Here is a 22,668-nt window from a genome sequence, read left to right as displayed (position 1 = left end):
TCCTGTTATCTGAGGTCAGGTCGCGGGGGCAACGGCTCTAGGAAGGAAACGCTGACATCTCTCTCCTCAGCAACATCCTCCAGCTCAATCCCAAGGCGTTCCCAGGCCAGATGGGATATATAATCCCTCCAGCGAGTTCTGGGTCTTCCCCGGTGTCTCCTCCCAGAAAAGATAACAATTAGTTCCCTTTTTAAACTGGCCGAAGCATCTCATGTTAGCAATTAGCGCGGTTAGCATCAGTAAAACATCTGTCCTCGTGTGTTTCTTTGTAAATCCAAAGCTTTGTCTTGACTTTTGAGATGTCCAAAATGTTGCCAACGTTTGCAAATCCAGGAAGTTTGTAACAGATTTAATCGTACTCTGTTCAGCCTTCCTGTTATCTGCTGAAGTCCTGCTCTCTCTCGCTCTCTCACAGCCTTGCCTCTGCCTGAAACACCTCACTGATACTGAGAATAGCTAAGGCCGTGTCTTCCTCACTCACTACCTGTGCGCATATCGAGCGCAACCTATTAGGGTGCATTCACTGATCAGTAAAATGTCTCATTATTATCAAATTATGAGGCTCTGGGTACCAGCTGTAGGTTTGTTGCAACATGACAAAAATGGGGATAACTTTATTTATCCCCATAGGGCAATTCAGGACAGAGAGCAAACACAAAGGCAACAATACATGGACTGTTATTGTGACCTTTGTGCTTTTTTTCTTTAGGTTCTCTAACTCTGTCAATCACTGCCGTCACTCCTAAAGAAGCAGTGATCCTCAGCTAATGATAATGCGAGTGCAACCATCAGGATAAACTGTGCCGATAAGACAACACGTTTATCAGAGCTGTTGGCATTTAATCTTCACCCTGTAGAGAACCTATACTTTCAAACCTGGATGTGTCAGTGGATTGTCTGCAGACGATACAATTAAATCAGCAGCTATTTGTTATCTCTGGCTGAAGACGGTAATTAAGATGTGAGCTGATGATAACCACCTGTGCATCTCCTGATAAGAAGCAATGAACTTCTTTCCTCCTCAGGGCTTCATTGGACTCTGCTCCTCTTTCTGGGAGATTAGAAAAAAAGCTTTTCTGAGAGTCTGGTTGAGTTTTAGGTTTTTCTTCTATTGTTTTCAAATGTGTTTTTTTTACCAGAGGGAAACGACCAGGATAGATTTTAGAAGATTTCTTCTTTCTTTACTAAATGCAGGAGTAAATCAAAAAGATGTTGCCTTAATGTTAGAATATTGTTCCAGTTGAGAACCGACGGAAACAAAGTGGCTAAACGAATCAGTCGTCTTCTGCTGTCCATCTCTACTTCCTGCAGAATCTCAGTCTATCTTTGGTTTGCTTTGGGCAGAAGTGATCCCTTTGCTGCCCATCTGGTCCAAAAGCCTTTGACTCCGTATGGGTCCCGCTGCACATCTACCCCCCTGCTGCTGATGCTGAGCAAGCTCTGCATCTAGTCCTGGAGCACCCTCCTTAAACAGAGTAGTTTTGAAGTTTGTTGATGATGCTGTGAACTGCTGGGAGCAGTTTCTTTTCACATGAAGGAAGGCTGAAAGTGCTTTTTTTTTAAGGCATCCATTCCTAACAGATCCATCAGTTCGCTGGTTTCTGCTCATGAGAGATAAGATCATGGAGGTCCAAGTACTAATGTGAAAACCTCGCGTTTCCAAGTTGAACGCTGAATGCTTAGCAGGTGTCACCCCTCTGGCTCTGTCTGCTTCCTCATGAACTCACGGTGCATGATTGGTAGCTGGATTGCCTTTAAGGGTATCAGAGGTCTAAGCGGAAATTCCTGCTATAGATGTTTTCTTTGAAACCATTTAAGGTTTTCTTTACAATTCACAACAATGCTCTGCTTTGTGTTGCACCGTCACATTAATCACATGGATATCTGATGTTCTAAGTAGAGACGCACCAATCAGACATTTTGTTCTTATCTCATGTTTTTGTAAACTTTGACCTTCCAAATCTGATTTCTCTCGAAGAACTGCGGTGCAGGAAAATGGAACAGCATTAAAAATGAAATTTCCGAGCGTTTCAGCTGTGAGTAGTAAGTTTAAATTTACATTAGGGGGAGAGGTGATGTCACACTGTGTGAGTGAAAGCAAAGTCCCTTAGCGAAGGAACGGCAACCCGGATATCCCGCTTCCCAGAGGCCTCCCCCCTGGAGAGGTGACTCTACTCAGAGATGACCCCAGAAACATCACTCCTTACCTTATATCAGGCCGAATAGCTGTAGCCACGCTAAGCTCAATTCTGCAGCTTGTATCTTGGATTTCATCTTTTCTGTCAGTGATCCACGTCTCAAGATGGTTGAAGTATAGAGAGACCATTAAATAGGGAGCTTCATTTTTTTGGCTCAGGACCGATAAGAAAAGCATCCTAAATGCTCCATCCTACCTAAGGTAGGGACGGACCCCTGACCTGAGGGAGAACCCTCCAACCTTTGGTAACACACCTTTTGAGGAATATCTGACCTGCTTCCTATAAGTACGGAGTTTATTTTATTTTTTTTTATTTTAAAGTCTGTACGATTAAAATGAAGGACAAGGAAGGAAAAAGGTTGAGTTTCTACACCTTATAATAGGGATGCACTTAAATAAAAATTTGTGCCAGAATTTTTCCGATATTATTATTGCTGTTATACCCAATAACCGATATTTAAGTCAATGCCCTTTCAATATGAAAAAATGACCCCATCGCTGACATTGCTTTTCTGCTGCAGTTAAACAGCCGATAATCCTGCGCTGCATCACTGTCAGTCACATGATCAAACAAATGTCACATGACCAACCCGCTTCAGAAACACAAAAAGCAACAAGATGGAAAATAAAGATCAGCTGGTGATATTGACCCGGTTTTACTCATCAAACTGATATCGACGCTGATATTGATATGGCACACATCACAATTGGATATCTTATTCCATTATTAAAATGATATAAATCTAAGTCTTAAATAAATAATGAAAACGTCAGTTTTTTTGTTTTGTTTTAGATGGAGCTTTGGTTTGGCACACCAAACCTCAACAATCTTATAGATTATTTGTTTTTTGAGTTAGTAGATGTTTATATTACTAATCAGAAACCTTGATTTAAATGGTTTTGTTCTGTTAACATCAGGTCCAGATTTTCCAGCATTATTGATTTTAATTAAGTCTGAAACCACCTTTGGTCCTGTGTTGATTCATGCTTTGTTGCAAGAAAAACGGATAATAAAACCCAACAAGGTGAATTCAGTTGTTATAAACGGGCAGAGATTTAAGTAAAAGTCTGGGGCTCTGAAACTGTAGAAATGCTGTTTAAACTCTTTGAGCTATTAAAGGATTTTGTGATAAATCAATACAACTCAGATTATTCTGCAGAGCAAACAAAAAGTGCAACAGTCAGCAGAAAAATAGCTGCTGTTTGTATAAATGTGTCCCAGTAGAAAAGTCTCATCAGAACCTTTGTGGATCGATTGAGTTTTTTTTTTTTATTAAATTGGAATATTTTAGGTAAATAATCAGCCGTGAAACACCTTTGGACCAAATCTGGGTCCCAGAACCGGATCTATGATCTAAACTTTGGTCTCAGTCACACCAAATCCCACCATCAGCTTGTTTTGCCTCTTCTGTCTCACTTTGTTTATCACCTCGGATTTGGTTCTGATTTGAAAGTCAAATCCGGCTGGCGCTGCTGGTTTCACCTGATTTTCTCATCATCCGTTTCCGACCGTAACGCTTCAAACTCAAATATGCACATCCACACATCCGACTTCTTACACAAGGACACCACACACGCACGACCTTGCTCGCCCCTCCCTCCCTCCCATCATCTCTCTATCAGTGTAATTACAGCTCATCCATCTCGTCTGCCAGGAACTCAAGGACGGCGCTCCGACACATGCGCAGCCTTTGTCTCCTTGTTACAGAATTATAATTTAGGAGGAATGTGGTTTTAATGACAAATCATATCTGGGTCATTTATAACCATCAGCAGCCTCCAGCGCTCTGAGACCGGAGTTTGTGTTGGGAAGTTTGGGTGGAAACACGAACAGTCTCATCTTTATTTTTGTCCTTTTTTCTATTTTTACACCAAACTCTGGAAGACAAACGTATGCTGACAGAAACCTGAGCTGATTGGGCCGATCTTCAGGAGGAGAGGACCACCTGGAGGTTTTACAGTCCCGACCCGGTCTCGGAGCCACGCGGCCTGAAGGGAAAGCATGCTTCATGTAACCCCGTCTTTGCTGCAAACATCCAGGCTCTTTATTTCTGTGGCATCCAGCTGGGCTGCAGGCCCAACACGCTTCTGATGACACCAAAATATCCTCTGGGAGTTGGTTCAGAGCTCCAACTCACTCACACGGTGTTAGTTTCCTTTTCCATTTACGCTTTTTACCCCTTTAGTGCCCGAGGCAGTTTTTTAGACATTTCCCACTTGAGAAAAAAAACATCCACGGGTTCAGTCAGTAACAGCTCCATAACGTTGAGGCCAAAACGAACAACCGTGGCCTGAAAGGCACTCGGGGGAATTCTGAAACACAATCCAGTCAGGACCAAAGAAATCCAAAGCGACCTAAAAACAGGCTTTTTTAAAAAAAAATTTTTTTTTTTTTTAAAGAGTAAACATAAAAAACAGAAAAGATCTTGAAATAGTGGTACCTAAATAAAACACAGCCAGGCTTTCTGTTGCTTTTTTTAAATTAGGTGAGCCATTTTAAAAGTTCAGACGACTAAAGCAAAGAGTACTTTGAACCACGCTCTTGTAAACCAGAAACACCAACATAGATGAACTGTTGGTGATTGTTTTCTGGGACAAAATAGACTTTTTACCACAAAAATGTACAGCCAAAAAATGGCAACACTAACAAAGATTGGAGTAAGCACTCCTACTTTCATCCACAATTTATTTTAAGCTTTGTGGAAATCCTCAGGTAACGAGGAGTGACATGCTCTCGTTTTTAAAAGCCATTTTGCTGAAAACCGTTGGGAACCTTAGTCTCCAGGGAAGGCACTGCCCAGACCTGGAGAATGAGATCAAAACACATATTTCATGGTTTTGACAGATGGCTTAAGCAAGGAGTCAACAGTCAGACCATTAAGATGACCCTGTGTTGGTTGTGAGCATTTTTCAATGAGAAAACGTCTTATCTTGTTTTTTGCTTTTTATGATTCCCTCTGTCAGGGGGAATAGATGGCTTCTGGAATTAAATCAGTAACCACTCTCACCAAACATTCAAGTTAGCTGAGATGATTAGCTGCATATTTTTCTCAGTGTGTTAGCAAAAGAATGCCACGATGTAGAATTAGCTTGACATGAACTTGTAGAAGGAGCTGGAGATGGTACGCTACATTACTGTAGTGCAGCTGCCATTACCCAGTGAGGCTTTCAGCTACTTTTATTCACTGGTGCTATGTTTTACACAATTCATGCATTTCTCCCTGGTGTTAAGTTTTCTCCTGACCCAGCATTTGGAAGAAATGGGAATAGTGCCTCTGAGTAACAGTGTTGGTTGAACCAGAGCAGTTGCTCTCCATGGTGCTGAACTGTAGGCAGACTGGGCTTTTATATCCTCAAGTAGGACCGTGTGTAGATAAACATAACCGTCATTTCACCATATTTTCAGAATATCAGGAGCTGCTGAGATCTTTTAGAAATGCTCACCTAGAAGCAGATCAACATTTGTCATCTTAATACGTCCAAACATTCCAGTTTTCCGTTGAAAACCTGTAAATCCTGACGGAACTGTTTAAAAACAGCATCAAACGGCAGGTTGGAGGCGTAAAAATAAACGCAGCTGAAAACCGTTTTGCTTCAAAGACGTTGCACAGCACATCAGATCTCATTCTTCACACTGAGGACTGTGAACATATCGAATGGTTCAGAAGTCACAATGATCAAAAAGCTGTGATTTTCCATTGGATTGTTGAAAGAATGGATTTTCTCGGCCTCATCCTGCTGTTTCACTGTGATAATCCATGAAGACATGGTCCCATCAGCAGGATGAAGGAAGCAAAGCACCGTGGGGGGACTGATGGGAGATTAGGAGGGAGCTGAAGTACATTTAAAAAAAAAACAAGAAATGGTTGTGTTTACACACGAAGGGTGCAGGAGATGAAAACGATCCAGAAAGCAGCAGATGCAGATTGTTCTGTCTACAAACATCTGCTGGATGGGTTCTGTGTGTCTCCGTTACAGCATCACTCTCATATTGAAATCGCTGTTTTCGCCTGGAGGCAGCCGAGACGCTGCTGTCTGTTTGCGGAGCAGCTTCCTCTGACAGGAACGTTAATCCTGCCATCCCTCCTCCTCCTCCTCCTCCTGCAAAGCTCTGAAAGGAGCAGCTTTATATGTCGGAGGACAAATACAACATCCAGCCGTCCTCATCCTGGCGAATGAAGCGGCTTCATCTGTCAGAATCACTTTTTCCCTCTGTCCTGCAGAAGCAGACACTGCACTCAGAAAAACTCACTCGGAAAATCAAAAACCAACTCAGAGACATGTTGACAGTTGCAGAGTCAAGTCTGTTTGATTTTTAACACATGGCTCTGAAGGAAGCTACTTTCCATCAAAGTCATCACCGCCGTGCTATTTTGATCACGACGTACATCAGACGGTGATTTAGTTTGATTTCTTGCACTTTGGTGACTTTTCCAAGAGCTGGAGTTTTGGAAACCCAGTCTGTCCTTTCCCAGAATTAAAAGCCTTGGTCTACTGTCCACAGCTGAGTTCAGCTACACACCAACAAAGGCTCATCTTGGCCTCAGAAGAAAGCTAAGACATGGGAGATTTCTTCAGCAGATGAGCATTACAGAACCCTGAGTCCATTTGTCTGAAACACAGCAGAACAGTTTGTTTACTGGATCGCCACCTGAATAAAGACCCACAACTTTGTTTGAAATCCAGCTTTGAATTGTTTGACAAAAGCAAAGTTCACGTTGGAACAGTTTTTTTTTTTTTTATGTCTGTATACGTGGCTTGGATGAAGCGGTGTACTTAGCAGAAGCCTTAGCCTGACCTTGCAGACTCTTTGTGTTACATGTCCTTTGAGTTAAAGCGATGCTTGTTGGACGCTTCTCACCGAGTTTCTCCCCATCAGTGCTGTAGATTGATTGATCACAGAGGAGGCAATTGTACCAAATAGGCAAGTTTCATCTAGAATCAACGGAAGTTTGCATTTTAAATGTGACAAAATGTAAAATGATTAGGTACGAAGGCTTTAGCAAGGCGCTTTATGTGGTAAACTGCATGAAGAAGCTGCGCAGCATCGGGTCAGTACACCTGCGGCCAGGATGTCAAAGGTTGAACCGGATCAGCCAGCAGCAGGTCCAGCTGATGACCTCTGCTGCTTATTTCACGGAAACCTTCTGCAAACGGAGTAACGAGACAGAAAACGATGAGCCGGAGCTCAGAGCAGATGTAGGCTGGTAATAACGTCTTTATGGCGAGGATAAAAATTCATTACGGAGCACCAGGAATCATTTCTATCTGCGACGTAGCGAGTTAGTCTGGGACTCTTCCAGCTTTCATTGTCAGCTCTCAATTGTTCTTCTCCCTCATAAACAGCTGCTTGTCTGTTTTCCTTTATTGTAATGCCTCTCTGTGAGAATCCTTGTTCCTGTAATGAGAAGCTTCTCCTTCAGGGACGATTAGAGGATCCAAACAAACAGAGAGGGACGACCTGCTGTGCTGCCCTGGCTTCCAGAACACCCCCACCCCATCTCCCCACCATTTAGCTTATCGTTGCTCCATCTTCTCACCAACTGGCTGAGCGTTTATCGGCTAATCGCCGCTGGAACGTTGATCCGAGCGTCTTTCTGCCGGCAGCGCATTTTCCCTTTTAACAGGACCCAAAGAGACGATCCGTCACCCTGAGAGCATCCTGGGAGATGTTCGGAAATGAGAATATGTTGCAGAGCTACAAGTGAACATCCTCCAGGTTAAAACCCAGGTGCAGCCATCTGGAAAGCAACTTAATGAACCTGGAGCTGCACCAAAAACAACTTCAGTCGTGAGTTTTTGCTCTGGCGGCAGAGATGCATGAACGCCCGGCCATCAAACTGGCACCATAAAGGCCCGACAGAAGGAAAAAGTTGTATGTGTTTAGGAGTTTTTGTGATGAGGGCCTAATGAACGGCGGCTCCACATTTTGTCACGCTGGGATTTTACGGGACAGACCGACACAAAGCGCAGCATAATTGTGCACTGAAATGAGGACGGTAAATGTTTTTTTAACCAGTGTGCAAATGAAACCTGACAGATGGGGTGTGATTTTGTAATTCGCCCACCTGAGTGGCACCAGCTGCACAACTTTGTAGTATTTCTGTACCACAAAACAGCCTCAGTCAGACTGAGTGGAGTGTTTTTCAAGTCGTGACACAGATGGATTACGATCTGAACTTTGATTAGGCCGTGCTAACATGAATCTGCTTTGATCTAAAAACTATCCCATAATGTCTCTGGCTGGATGTTCAGGGTGGTTGTCCTGCAGCGAGGTGAACCTCCACCCCAGTCTCAGGTCTCCTGCTGCCTCTAAAAGCTTTTCCTCCAGGATTGTCCTGGATTTAGCTCCATCCATCCTCCCTTCAGCTCCATCCAGCTTCCCTGTCCCACAGCATGATGCTGCCATGGTGATGGTGTGTTTATGGTGATTTTGGCTGTTACTCTTCCACCTCTTTTGTTTACCCATTGGTCAGAATGTCCAATTCTAGCACCTTCCTCCTAATGTTAGCTGTGTTTGTTCCAAACTGAAAACATGACTGCTGGCTTTCTTCATTCTACTTTTTACTTCACGGTCAGATCTGTGGAGTTCAGTAGTAAAGGTTGTTCCCCCAACCGAGCTGTTGATCTCTGCAGCTCCTCCAGAGACACCATGGTCCACTTGGCTGCTTCTCTGATTAAAGTTCTCCTGTCAGTCCAGGTGGACGTCCATGTCCTGGTAGGTCTGCAGGTGGTCCATCCTCTCTCCAGGTCCAGATGATGGACTGATCAGAGCTCTGGGATGTAGCTGTGGAACCTGACTCTGCTTTAAACTGGACCAGACTCAGAGATTTAATAATTTAACAATTCAACCTCATCGTCTGTGTTTTAAAACGTCATCCAGCAGCTGTGTATTAATCCGCCGCTGAAAGTAGTCCCCAGCCAAATTAGATTTTATCTTGGTTTATGTCATTAAAGCAGATGCTCTAATTATGTTTTGCCCGTTTGTGGTGTCACTGCTTTTATTGGTTAGTTTTATTTTTTTAAAGCATAAATAAAGGTTCCTACAAAACCAGAAGCCCCGAAGGTTCATTAAACTGCAGTTTTAATAAATATCCTCTTTTTCTCTGTTGATTTACTCTTCTGGATTTAATTAATTCCCATAAAATCCCATAATGACAGAAAATGTCACATTAACATTCAGAAATCTAAATAAAGGTCACCTTAATGTCCTGAAAGGACCATAAACTGCGGATGAGATCAGCGTTTTAAATTAAAAAATGCTGCTTTGATGTTGTGTTTTCGTCGGACTCCTGTTCACTTAATGGGAGCCTAACGAGACTTTTACATGATGAAAAACTGTTGTTAATGAAACGGCGTTAAACCGTGTTCACGTTGGTTCCTGATGAGGAATTAAAAGGCAATTATCACCCTAAATAACTTTCATTAAACGGAAACAGCTCCACGGACCTCCAAGTGCTTTTAAATTACTATGATTAAAATGAATGTTTATGTTCTGCTTTACGAATCGCTTTAGAGGTTGGACGTCATCATAACTTCATAACTGAGCCCATCAGAGCCTTTTGTGGTACCGGAGATAAATGAACAAAGCGGAATTAAACTACAAACGTTGCATGTTTTGATTTCCAGATGTTGCAGCAGCGTTTTCCCTCCATTTAAAACAGCAGCAATACAAAGACATCACAACTCGCCTCTTTCCGCATTTCTCGCGTATTTTAATTAGCTGCCCTGGTCTCTCGAGACTGCATTTTTAAACGGCTGTCCTTCAGGAATGTGTCCAAGTGTCGGGTTAAATACTCTCCACTGGGATTCTGGGAAAAATACTTCAAGGTTTCCAAGTCTCCAGATTTAATGGAGGCATGAGTAATGTGACAGATACATTTTCTTCGCAGACCCCATCCCTGAAAGCAAAGCATTTAAAACAAAGCTTCCTTTGTCTTTAAAATGTGTGTTTGGTTACCTGTTGCTGACCCGGCTTTACCTGGAAAACATGACGTCCTCTTAATGATGAATCTGACTCACTTTAAGGAGGAAGTAAGAAATACAAATATAGAAAACCTCTCTAATTTAATCACAGCAGCACAGAGAGACTCTCCTACAGGATTCCTGCAGGATACAACTGTAAGGCAGATTTCATTAATAATTTGGGATGAGTCAGAATGCAAACAACTGGAGTTCAGTGTATTTCTAACAGTCGCTGTGAACAGGAAATATGTTGTTAAATTTCCAGTGTGTAGAATTTACGTACACACTGGTGCACCGTCTAGTGGTGCGTTACATGAATTACAAACAACCTCGCCGTTAAGCGTGTAATAACTACTACAGAGGCCTTGGTGTGTCAAAAATGTGACTGTCAACATGTCTTCCCTGTATTTGGTACCAAGCTAGTGCTAATAGCTAATAGCTAAATAAACAGGAGTAAAGAAACTTGCTGCTGCGCTACAGACGCCATGAACCGGCTGAAACACCATGGCGTCCCTCTGCGTACACGCATACTCCCTGAGAGGGAGACGAAAAAGCCTCCAATCCCTCGTGAATTATCTCCACTTGGTAATAATAGCTACGCCAATATAGACTCTGTTTTTTTTTTTTGGTTATTATTTTTTCTTTTATTTGCTTCTTTCTCTTCCCTCTTGCTGGACAAAGAGTATGGATGATCTATTTCAACAGAAATGGCAAATAGAATGATCTACGGTCGTCTTTGCTTGTTTTGTATGCCTCCTCCACTGACCATACCTCTTCATTTAAACACAGAGAAAACGCGTAACAAGTTTGTCCCTTTTCAGCTACTGTAATGAGAAATGGTGACACAACACGGCGCCTCCCAGTGGCTGCACCGCCACGCATGTCTTTATGGACAACTAGTTCTGAGTAATGAGAACGCTTTGATCTGAGGTTACTGGAGTTTACCCAAGTATGCATTTAGAAAAGCAAGACTTGAGTGTTGCTGATTAAAAGCCAGTTTAGTTACACGCTGTCCCTTCAAACCTTTTGATTGCTGGAAACTTCATGTCGATTTGTGAAAACCTAATATTTATATTTTAAAAGAGGGAGTTATGCAGTTGTTGAAGGAATGGTTCCGTCACCTGTCGGAGAACGTCAGAGAACAATCAGCACCCTGAAGACCAAGGAACCCAGGTCTACATAAACTTTTAGAGATATGGAAAACAAATGCCTTCATATTGCTCAGAAATTGCCATTGCCACAGTGAAACATGGTGGTGGCAGCATAATGCTGTGGGGATGCTATGTTTACCAGCATGGACAGTGCAACCAGAGCTGCAAGTGGAATTTAGAGTTTAGATCAGGGGCGTCAAACGCCAGTCGTTTAGGCGCCGGTGTCCCGCAACTTCTTCTTTGTCCCAAGTCCAACGCATCTAAATCATTTGGCTGAAGTTCTACAGAGTCCTGCTAATGACCTGATTATGTGATCCAGGTGTGCTGAAGCAGAATAACGTGGAATAGTTGCAGGGAACTGGCCCTGGAGGACCGCAGTTAGACAGCTGTGGTTTAGAGCCTAGTGTTAAAATGGCCTAGTCAAAGTCCAGACCTGAATCCGAAACTGGCCCAGCAGGCCAGATGCCATCCTACCAATCAGAGCTCAGGGTCTTTCAGTAGATATAAGAAGCCGGTGGAGACAAACCCAAAGTAACGACCAGGAGCCTCGTTACTAATCCACACCAAATATTTCTGTTAGGGGTCATTTTTAAACCATTTCTGTCCACTTCAGTTCTGCATTTGTTTGTTTTGTTCTGTTTCTGTGAGTTTTCAGCAGGAAATCCACAAACACTGCAGGTTCTAACCTGAAACCTAAACTACTAAAGTTGCAGTGATCAACTTTAGTCAACTGAGGAACAAGAATGTATTAAAGAAGTGAAGAGAAAGCTTGATGAAGTAAATGTCCGGTTGGTCAGATCCAGAACCAGAACCAGTGTCTCTGCTCCCTCTGAAGTCAACACAGATGTTTTTCCTCGATTTGTGTTCCTGTCACCGGCTGAGCCTGTGATCCTCGCTCCGTCTCCCCACCCGTCCCGGCCCGTCAGGCCGCTGTCGTGTCCTGAGCCTACGGTGTGATTGGACGTATACGTGGCGCAGCGGTTACGGGTCAGTGGCAGCCGTCTGAGGCCCGTTGATCTCAGAGTCAAGGACCAGAACAGGCCGAGGCGCTGTCTGCGTCGGTACGAGTTGTTAAACCATCCATCAAATTACTGTTGCAACCGAGCGTCCATCAGCCCATCCATCATCCAAGGGCAACAGACGGAGCGGCGAACGCCGCGAGGGATGTCACGGATGAGTGGCGAGATAACAAGGAGAGAGGAGAGCAGAAAGAAAGGAGGCCTCGGTGCTTCTCTGTACACAAATATGGAATAAATCGGCGTTTGATCGGAGGGGAAAACGTCTCGGTGAATCCTTCTCTCCCCTCCTGATTGACTGCTTGACTGACTGGCTAATTTTCTGCTTTCCTGCTGAAAATTGAATGATGCTTCAGACTTGTCAGAGCTTTTTAAAATCAAACCCCAAGCGAGGGTTCTCATGGCGGCTCCGGAGTGAATCTTGACTTTAACTGTGATGTTGGTGCCATAAATTATTAAGAGCAGATTCTGAATCCCTGCCTGAGCCCAGGGAGCAGCTGAAACCTTCCTTCAAGGCGGTGAAAGCCCAAAGCTCTTGTTTTCTGCCCGCTCTCCAGTTTCTGGCTGCTGGAACAGGAATGGTTCACAAACTGAACGCAGTTTGCAAAGATGCCGTATCGATTCGGTGAAGTTCAAGGTGCAATTTTAGAGTTTTCTCAGCTTCGTCCGTGACTCTGCGATGCCACAGAAACTGTTTGATATTCAGGAGGGAAAGCTTTTATTTCTCCGCTGTTGAGGGGAAGTTATTATTGTGCAGGTAGTTTTAAAAAAAATCAGAACCGAGACTTATGAAAGGAAATAAGAGCTTTCGTTGACATTTTTTCATCTGTGTTTTTCATCTTGTTTGCACATTATCTTAGAAGTTCAATTTCTTGTTTTTGAGCCTTCCTGCTTTCGGTTGTGGTAGAAAGTGGATCCCTACTTCCTCCACAGCATTCAGCCGGACAATACCTGAATTAGGTGGTCATGATCAGAGCGAGCATCTCTGTGGAAGCAGGAGCGTTGGCGGCCTGCTGCTCTGAGCGTACAGACGCGTTTTAACACCAGGATGGAACAGATGCCTGGTAGCAGCTGTGGAGCACAGTGGTGGAGGAATCATGCTTTGGGCTTGTTATAGAGGTATAGAACCTCATATTCTACTGACCCGTTTGACTTGATCCAACAGCTGAAGGGTGGGCCAAAGTGGGTCAATTATCCAAAGACAGCAGCTAATCGACGGTGAAATGACTGGAAAAGGACAGGCGCAGTGGCCTAGTCAAAGTCTGGACTCCCCTGATTAGGGAGCCGTGCAGCAATAAATGTTTGCAAACCTGAATGAACTAAATTCATCCACAACGGCGCTAGAGCCTGAAAACGTTGGACAGAACCGCTTCTGAGGTTCTGCAGGCTTTTAATGGCTGGGTGGAATCTGCTGTGTGTTTTTCTACGCTCAGGTGATTTCAGCACCTGGTAGAGGCTGCATCATTTCCATTATTTTCTGATGTGAATTCTGCTGGTGAAGATTCTCAGTCATCCAGGTCATAGTTTTTTTTTTTTTTTTTCTTGGGAATTACTAAGGGGTGGACCTGTTTCTGTTGAATTTGCATGTTATCTAAGCCATTACAAGGCCTTTGTTTGCCAATTGTATAAAGCTTGTTACTCCACATTACTCCAGACTTTTTGAATTGAGAAAGCTTCCTGGAGAGGAAGCGAAACGTCTTCAACTACGGAAAACAAGTCCAGTTGTTCTGTTTTTTACCTTTTTTTGGAATGATATGAATTCTGCTTTCTACTCAAATTTTTTTAATTTTTTTTACCTTGGCTGTAAATCCCTTCTGGCCCGGAAGCAGCTTGGATCAAGCTGCAGGTCTTTCGAGAATGTAACTCAGTCGTTGGCGTTATTCTTTCACAAAAGAAGGTTTCTGAAACAATAATTATCTATTTTCTTTCTGGGACGATCGCAGCGAATATGACAGCTGTTAACCACCCGTTTATCCTCGGGGGGGCTGGGATGAATGTTTCCGGGTGTCCAGAGGACCGTCGGTCACAGAGCTGAGAGATGTGACCGACAACCCGTCCATCACTCTCACCTGGAGGCAATTTAAAGTTTCTCCTCCAGCAAACCGGCGCGTTTTCACGTCTCTGGGGGGAAATAACCGGAGAACACAGAGAACCTCCGAGCCGGCTGAGTCTGTGGAGCGCTTCCTGCTGGGCCACCGTGCCGTAGCTTCAGTCCCAGCATATTTTAGCCTGGAGAGAACCGTGAATATACTGTAACTTTGAAGTACCCCCTCCCCCCAAGCACCGCCTGGGCCCGCTGAAAAATGCGCCGCATCCGGGCCTCTCACCAGGGAGAACATGACCGCCGGCGTTTAAGGAATCCTCAGGAGGCCGCATTCAATTCAGCAGCTCCCTGGCAGCCGGCCCAAAGAAGCAGCGCTTTCAATAACCCCCCCATCCTCACACTCTGAGCCAATATTCAGTCTGCTAGCTGCAGCGCAGCGAGATGAGTTCTGCCGGGAGGAGGAGGACGGGGCGACACGGAGACAGGAGCTGAATTTTTATTGGTAAATCAACCCAGCTGGGAGAGGCAGAGCGGAGAGGAGGAGCCGGCCCGGGATTCTGGATCAGTTGCAACCCTCAGGTTCATGGTTATTCTGGACCGCTTTTATTTATTTTTAATAAAATATGAAATATTCTGCAAATATGTGATTGAGTAAAATGCAGTACAAAGCAGCGTTTTGGTTCCATGTTCTTAATTTTCATGTTTTATGTCATGTTACAGCCACAAACCACAAAGTTGAGGAAAGTTAGGTGGAAGGAAATATCTAATGTATGCATAACAGCAACACCCATCATCCTGGAAATTTGGTGTACGCAGCCTCTAAATAAGACACAATGTAATTGTCTCGAAGTTCACCTGTTTTTAATTGAATGTAACAAAACATCTACAGATGGTCTCATCGAGAAAAGAGTTCTCATACAACATAGACCTGTTAGCACTAAATTAAAACACTAAACAATAAAAAACGCAGCTATTCTCTGAAGAACGTCATGGAAGAGTGACAAGAAGAAAAATAAAGCCATAAGGAGACATGTAGGAGATGCACCAAACATGTGGATGAACTTCCTCTACAACCGAACATCTTGCTTCAACACTGCACAAGGAATACACCCACAGTAGAACATGGTGGTGGCAGCATCATGCTGTGGGGATGCGCTTATTCTTCAGGAACAAAGAAGCTGGTCAAAGTAGATGAGAAGCTGGATGGAGCTAAATCCTGGAAAACCCTGGAGGAAAACCTGTTGGAGGCTGAAGACCTGAGACTTGGGTGGAAGCTCCCCTTCCAGCAGGACGACCATCCATAACATACAGCCAGAGAAATGGCTCAACATAATGTGTTAGAATGGCCTAGTCAAAGATCCAGATCTAAATCCAGCTGAGCCAGACTTGTTCACAGATGCTCTCCATTCTATCTGACGGAATCTGAGCTGTTTTGAAAAGGATGGGCAACGGTATCAGTCCGGTAGAGAAGTGCCCCAAATACCTGCAGCTGGTTCTGAGAAGTGTTGAATCAGGTGGGCTAATTACAAAAGCACAACCCGTCTCTCAGGTTTCATTTGTGAACTTGTTAAAACATTTTCCGTCCTCGTTCCGGTTCACGGTTATGCTCGACTTTGTGTCGGTCTGTTCTGTACAATCCCAGCGTGACAAAATGTGGAAAATACCGTTCATCTGGTTCTCAACGCAAACTCTATAACATAACCAACTTTTTCCTGCTGGGCCAGTTTAATGTGTTTTTATGCATCTCTGTCTCGAGAGCAAAACCTCACGATTAAAGTTGTTTTACGCTCAGCTCCGGGTTCTGTGGTTTAGATCAAAACATGATCATGTGTTAGAAGGGTCTAGTCAAAGGCCAGATGGAATTACAATTGTAGCCTGGAAGTGGTTCAGCAAAGTCTAGGATTTTTCTGACGCAAAGTATCCTAAAAAATGGCTTAATTTGGTGATTTAACTTTCCTAATAGCTTAAAGGTACGTAGAGTCAGTGACTTTTTTTATTTTTTTTTACCAAGCCCTCTTTACCTGTTGTTCCTCTTCTAAGGGGGATCGCATGAAAAAAATCTCCCAAATCCACTCTGGTCTTATTTCTTTCTACTGAGACCTTCCTCTTCTTCTCATAAACTTGTGCGCAGTTTGCTTCTTGTGACTCTCAGCCATGTTCAAAGTCTACAGTGAGGGCAGCGGAGCTACAATGGACGGCTAACACCAAAGCTAAACACTAAGCTAACGGCTAAGCTAACGGCTAAGCTAACCGGAAACATAAACACTAGAAGTGCTCATGCGCAGCCAGCAATCTGAAAATAACAAGGAACGTGACTGGTGTTACGGAACAACATCAGAATGATTGTCATGTGGAACAGCCAATAGAAATGGTGATACCCCCAAAACGTGACAGACAGAGGGGGGTGAGCACAGAACTAGAACTCTGACCAATCCCTGCCATTTGGACCAAACAGCAGGGATTGGTCAGAGTTTTTACAGGTCAGCAGCTCCCACAGAGATGGATTTTTTTAACCTCCTTTTTCTGAATACATACTGTAACGAGTTCAGACAGGATGGAAAGACGATTTTACCCATTATAACAGGAAGTGTTTCTGAACAGGAAACTCTAGCTTTAAATAGAACTTTGTAAAATTTATTTGTTGTTTCTGCTCTGGCGTAAGACTTGACTTCCTTATTTCATCATTATCAGATTATTAATCACCTGTTTTAAACCACAACCCATTAACCCCTGTGGACTATTGTCTTGAATTAGCCTCAAACCACCTACAGTCTCCATCCAGACGCTGCCAATATCCCACGAATACAAGTTTATACATACTGCGCGCATACACTGGAAGCAATTTGCTGCCATCTGCCCATATATGCTACGCTTAGTTTCACTAATTGCATATAAACGTGTATGCTATGTATGGGGTAAATTTGATTGTCTAATCTCTATTTAAATTAGAATCAGACTGACAGCAAAACATTTGGATTGTAATATAGCTGTATATTCAGTCAACTGTGCTTTCAATATCCTTTCACTTGGGCTTGTTGCTGTTCCTCAGTCAGCTAAACAAATGTCAGCAGCACATTTCTCACTAAAGGAGTCAGTCTTAGAAACAGTGAACCTATGTTTGAAGTAAAGGCAAAACTAAATGTAATTATGAGAGCTGGTATGTATGATCAGGACATGTTTAAGATTCTTGCCATCTAAAATAACTTGACCGAAGACAAGACGAGGAATAAAAACCCATTCTTCATTCGTTACATCAAGTTCTGTGACCCTTAAAAGCACCTCCTCACACATAGGCACTAGGAAAGTGGTCATAAAAGTGCTGAATCGATATTTCTGGGCATCATAAATCCAGTAAAATGGCTTTTTTTGTGTCAGGGTTTGATCCATCTCCTCCACTCGTTTTCAGAAAGTCTAGACCGGCCTTTTAATTTAATTTCTGTTTTTATCTGCTCCCATCCGTGTGTGCAGGGTGCGGACCGGAAGCTGTCTGGCTCGTCTGCAGACGGATGCTAATAAATATGCCGAAACACGCCTTTGGTGCGTGAGAGAGTGAATAATCGGACTCTTGGAGAGCGGCATGGCTGCTCTGAATGGCCCATTTGCAGCGATACACAAGAGGCTCATCGGGACGGAGATGCAGGCACTAAACTGAACTGATTTAATGAAATAAAAAAAAAAAATCATGTTTGAAAGATGATTAAGTTTTGCCTGTGAGACACCTTGCAGCCGTCGCGTTTGCTCTGATCTCTGTATACCAAACGTTGATCCTTCGTTTCCAGTGGCTCTTTGTTCTGCTGCCCACCTCAGTGAACCAGCTGATTCTATGATTTGGGCAAAAAGGGTGTCTCAGTTTGGCCGTTAAAGGATCTTTCTCAGACTTACCTCGGTTTCTCAATACAGAAGGAACGGCTGTGAGCTTCCAGGCTGTTGCCGTATTCTGTTCCTATGAAAACATCTGAAGTACCAACCAGCAGGACAACCACCCTAAACATACGGCCAGAACAAAACATTTCAGGTGTTTGAGTGGCCTAGTCAAAGTCCACACCTGGACCCAACAGAGAAGGCCGATGAACTGAAAGCTGACTGAGCAGGGGCTTTTTTTGCATTGAAGTAGGTAAAGAAGTTCAGCAGATGTGGGACGCAGGTGGAGACGCACCCCAGAGAGGTGGCGCTGCACAGGTTCATGGGGGCTGGAGACAAATGCATGCCGCACTTTTCAGATCTGATTTGTGAAACCGGAAATTAAAGCCAAGGTCTTATTTTCCATGAGCTGACGATTTCCCAGACCCCAGAAGAGCAACAAAGAGTTTATTCAGATGTGCTCGCCTGACCTGGAAGACTTTTAGTTTAGAGATTCTTTATAATTTTGTTTTTAAATCCGCTTGGTTTGGATTTTCCTTTCCTCTGAGGAGAATAAATCTGGCTCCAACAGAAACAAAACCATTGTCCTTTTCCAAAAGGAAAGCTAACATTGGAGGTTCGTGGCTAAACTGTTCAGGAAAACATTTCTCTATCGACATCGACCCGGTTCCTCTTATAATCCCGATCCACTTCCATACTTTAAAGAAAAGAATCCGCAGTGGACACAGAAATAAAAGGGTTGGGGAAATGAAACGGGAATAATGATTCTGTCTGTCTGTCACCCAGAGGCTTTTCAGAAACCGGGTCAACGGTCGGACCGCTTTACAGCCGAGCCTCACGTGACCCGACAGTATTGGTTATCCATCGAAGCCCTGAGCAGATCAGCTGCTCGGTGTTTGTGTTTTTAAAGCTGGACACCAAAGATCGGGGCAGGCCGCTTTCAGCTGATTTGATCCCAGACGCTTTCAAACTTGCCGCTGCGATTTCCCGTCTCCCTGCTGCTGTAAATCCACTTTTCTTCCTGCTGCAGTTTGTCATTTGTTTCCCGGACAGCTGAACGTGAAGCCGGCCCCACCCCCCCCCCCCCAAACGTCCCTGAAACGCTCCCGTCTGTCCCTCCGGCCGACCCGTACTCCAGCTCTTTCTGCCGCCACCACGCTCAGCCAAGTTTAATTTCCTCTCCGCGTAGATTCAGAAAACAACGGCTGTGCTTCGTTCTCCGTGGAAATGAGGACGCACTAATTCCAATTTCCTCACCGTGTATCTGCTTTTAGATCCGTCTCCGTTAAAACGGGCCTGACTCCACTCCTGTCTCCGTGTCTTTGTCCTCAGATCCGCCTGTACGCCCGGCCGGACGCCATTGCGAGCGGCGCGGGGGACTACGCTCTCCACATCACCAAGAGGCTGCTGGGATTTTATGAGGACTACTTCAAAGTGCAGTACTCCCTGCCAAAGCTAGGTAAGGCCGCAGACGTGTGTCCCCCCCCCCTTCTGCACCCCTGTGGGAGGGGCTGTTTGGCTTGTGTTGTGTGTCCAGGTTCTGTTCATCTCGTTTTGTTGCTCTCTGTCTGCCTGACGATGAAGCAACGGCAGAAAGAAACTCTCTGCTCCTCTGAAGTTTTGCTCCCGTTCCTGTCTGGGTGGCGTCTTTTAGACGATGTCAGAAACTCTTTGTACTCCGGGTTCGGCTCATGGTCCAGATATCAGAGGTCTGTGTGTTCTGATCCGCTCTGGGAGGGGAACCTTTGCCTTCTGGTCCAGCTCAGTTTGGCTTCAAACGTACAAGTTAAGCAATTGTTGCTTTCTTCAGATTCAGAAGATGAGACTAGGGCTAGTACGTTGTTAAACAGTTTAGGAATGCACCAGTGATGGTGGGAGGTCTTTGCTAGCTTGTCATGGGTTACTTCATGACATCTGAAAGTAAATAAAATTACATCTGGATGATTTACAATGCAGCGCCTCAAAAGCATTGCTTGGAAGTCCCTCGTTGCTGATTGTCCTCATCCACAGTGAAAGAAGTCACATGATCTGAGAGGCCAATCAGAGAGGAAGAAGCCATCACTCCAAAAGCAACGTTGAAGCTTAAAAAGCCACTCAGAGACCTTTATTTTTTGGGACACGTCCTGTGGTTTGATGAAGCTAAAAGGAAAGCGTTTGTCCGGAATGACCATCGATACATTAAGGAAAATAGAGCCAGCTGTGATGTACGAAGGTGGCAGCATTGTGTTTTCTGGGCCCTCATGAGATTTAGCTTGAGGAAAATTATCCCTACTTCACTTAGACTTAGACTTAGACAACTTTATTTGTCATTTTGCATGCACAGAGTGCGACCAGAATGAAATTTCGTTGCATACAGCTGGTAAATTACAGTATAAAGTGCAACAGTGATTAAAAGTAAACAATTGCAATGTAAACAATGCAGGAGAAAGAGGCAGTGTGCGATCACAGTGTACAAGTGAATAGTTTAAAACCATTTCTATGTGCAGAATGATTGTGCAAGCGTGCATTTAGAAACTAAGAAACTAAGTTCGGCAGCGTTTAAGTTCGGCAGCATCATGGGTTGAACACAGAAATTTGTGATTAGAGCAAACATGCTGACGCATCCTTTCATGTCCGGCTCATAATTTACAAGTCAGACGTTTTTTTTAATAATCAGGAGAATTAAACTCTCCTGCTGGCTTTTTCTTAAAGGGACCTTAGCAGGAAAGTTTTTCACACCTGTTTAAGACCACGGGGATCCACTTATGGTCGAATGATACTTGTAGCAGTTCTGGTGTGGCTTTAATGAAGCATTTAGGATTTGTTTTGAAAACTAAGGATCAGTGAAGCTTTCATGCCTTCATATGTTGTGTTGTGTAATTTTAAAACCTTGATTGTATATTTGGTTACTGAAGGAGCTGCAATAGAGGAAAGACCCCAGTGTTCGTAAATAGTGACGCTGCTCAGTTTTATTAAGGGTTTCTGATCTGTTTCACTGTCATTTTATAATTTTTTTAAATGTTCTTCAGAAAGTGGTTAAATTTGAGTTGTGTGTTTAGTGGTTTGCATTTTTTCACGGTGAAGCTGAATTTAAATCGTGACGTTTCTTAACAAACTTGCCCTTTTTTAAAGCTTGTTGAATGTTGCCGTCCTGCCTGGACATTATCTATGCATGCAGACAGTGTTTATGATTCCATCGTCGGCATAAATTTAACATGCTGTAGATGAGCCGTTTAACGGCAGGTCGTTTCACTAATCCCATTACCTGTAGGTCATAACCAGCAAAATTAAGAGAAATAAATCAGTCAATCTGTGGAATAATTCTGTTCATAAATTTCACTTTGAGAATTGATTTGGAGAAGTCAATGTACTTTTTAAACGTATCCCTTTTTATTGAGGATAACCCGTAATTTACTGTAATAAAAACGGTGTTAATTCATGGTGTCGACAGCTTTCTGTAACCCAGAGGCAGTTTGTGATCATTTAAATAGTTTTTTTCTGGACTGTCCTGAGTGAAGTTCTCTCTGAAGTGCACCACTTTTTTTTTTAAAAAAACTACTTTTGTTAAATCTTTACGATATTTACATTCATCAGTCATGTACTTTTGTAAATAAGATTTGTTTGGCAAATCTCCACATAGCTTCACTAATTATTTTGTTAAAAAATGTCAAATTAATTCTAATGGAACCAGACAAGAATTGTCGTCTTCCTCTATGTAAAAAATCTCGAGTTCAATTTTCGTTTAGATATCATGGAGCAAAATTATGAAATTGTCGTCAATATTAAACAGCAAAAAAAAATTAAAATGTTAAAATAAACATTTAGGATGGTAACACACAAATAGCCAATTTGTTGAAGAAACACAGTATTTTGTTTAGCACTAAAACTAAATTGAACTTAAAATTTTTGATAATCATGAATATATGATTATTATAAGTGGTTTAATTTGTGATTTTGTGGTCGAATGGGACATATAACATGATATTTGGGTAACTGTGATATTTGTTTTAAATGTGAATAGGTCAGATTTTGCTTCTCAACGTGAGCTGTAAAAGAAAAATTGATTAAAAGGGTGTGCGGCTCTTTACACAAGCCTGTAAAGGTTTCAGCCACACACTTTCACATTGTTTTATTTTTTTATAATGTTACCTTTTGTTTTTTTTATTATAGGGAATAATAAATAAAATAATAATGATGTCATTGTTTTCCCTCCACTGCACAGGACAAAATGGTCACATGGTTCATATTTGGGTTGCTTTGATTTCACATTCAGAGGCGTGACTATCATACACAGGAACACGTTCTCTGGTCTCTGGCCAAATTTGGTTTAATTTAATTAAATTTTATTTATATAGCGCCAATTCATGAAACATGTCATCTCAAGGTTCTTTGCAAAGTCGGACTCAATCAGATCTTCCAGGTTGGTGAGAAAGTTTCCTCTCTAAGGAAACCCAG

The 22,668-nt window shown here is 43.2% G+C and overlaps 1 protein-coding gene across 1 annotated transcript in view; it reads left to right on the top strand.

The window, feature by feature from the left end:
* Positions 1 to 22,668, top strand: part of LOC118566545 (thyrotropin-releasing hormone-degrading ectoenzyme-like) — a 111,319-nt gene that overhangs the window by 42,024 nt on the left and 46,627 nt on the right. The window contains exon 4 of the mRNA XM_036148814.1: positions 19,567 to 19,693. Coding sequence (XP_036004707.1) covers positions 19,567 to 19,693 — 127 coding nt within the window. The remainder of the gene's footprint in view (positions 1 to 19,566; positions 19,694 to 22,668) is intronic.

Source organism: Fundulus heteroclitus, chromosome 17 (assembly GCF_011125445.2).
Source record: "Fundulus heteroclitus isolate FHET01 chromosome 17, MU-UCD_Fhet_4.1, whole genome shotgun sequence".
In the NCBI taxonomy this organism is placed as follows: domain Eukaryota; kingdom Metazoa; phylum Chordata; class Actinopteri; order Cyprinodontiformes; family Fundulidae; genus Fundulus; species Fundulus heteroclitus.
This window is presented reverse-complemented; position numbering and strand designations above follow the sequence as displayed.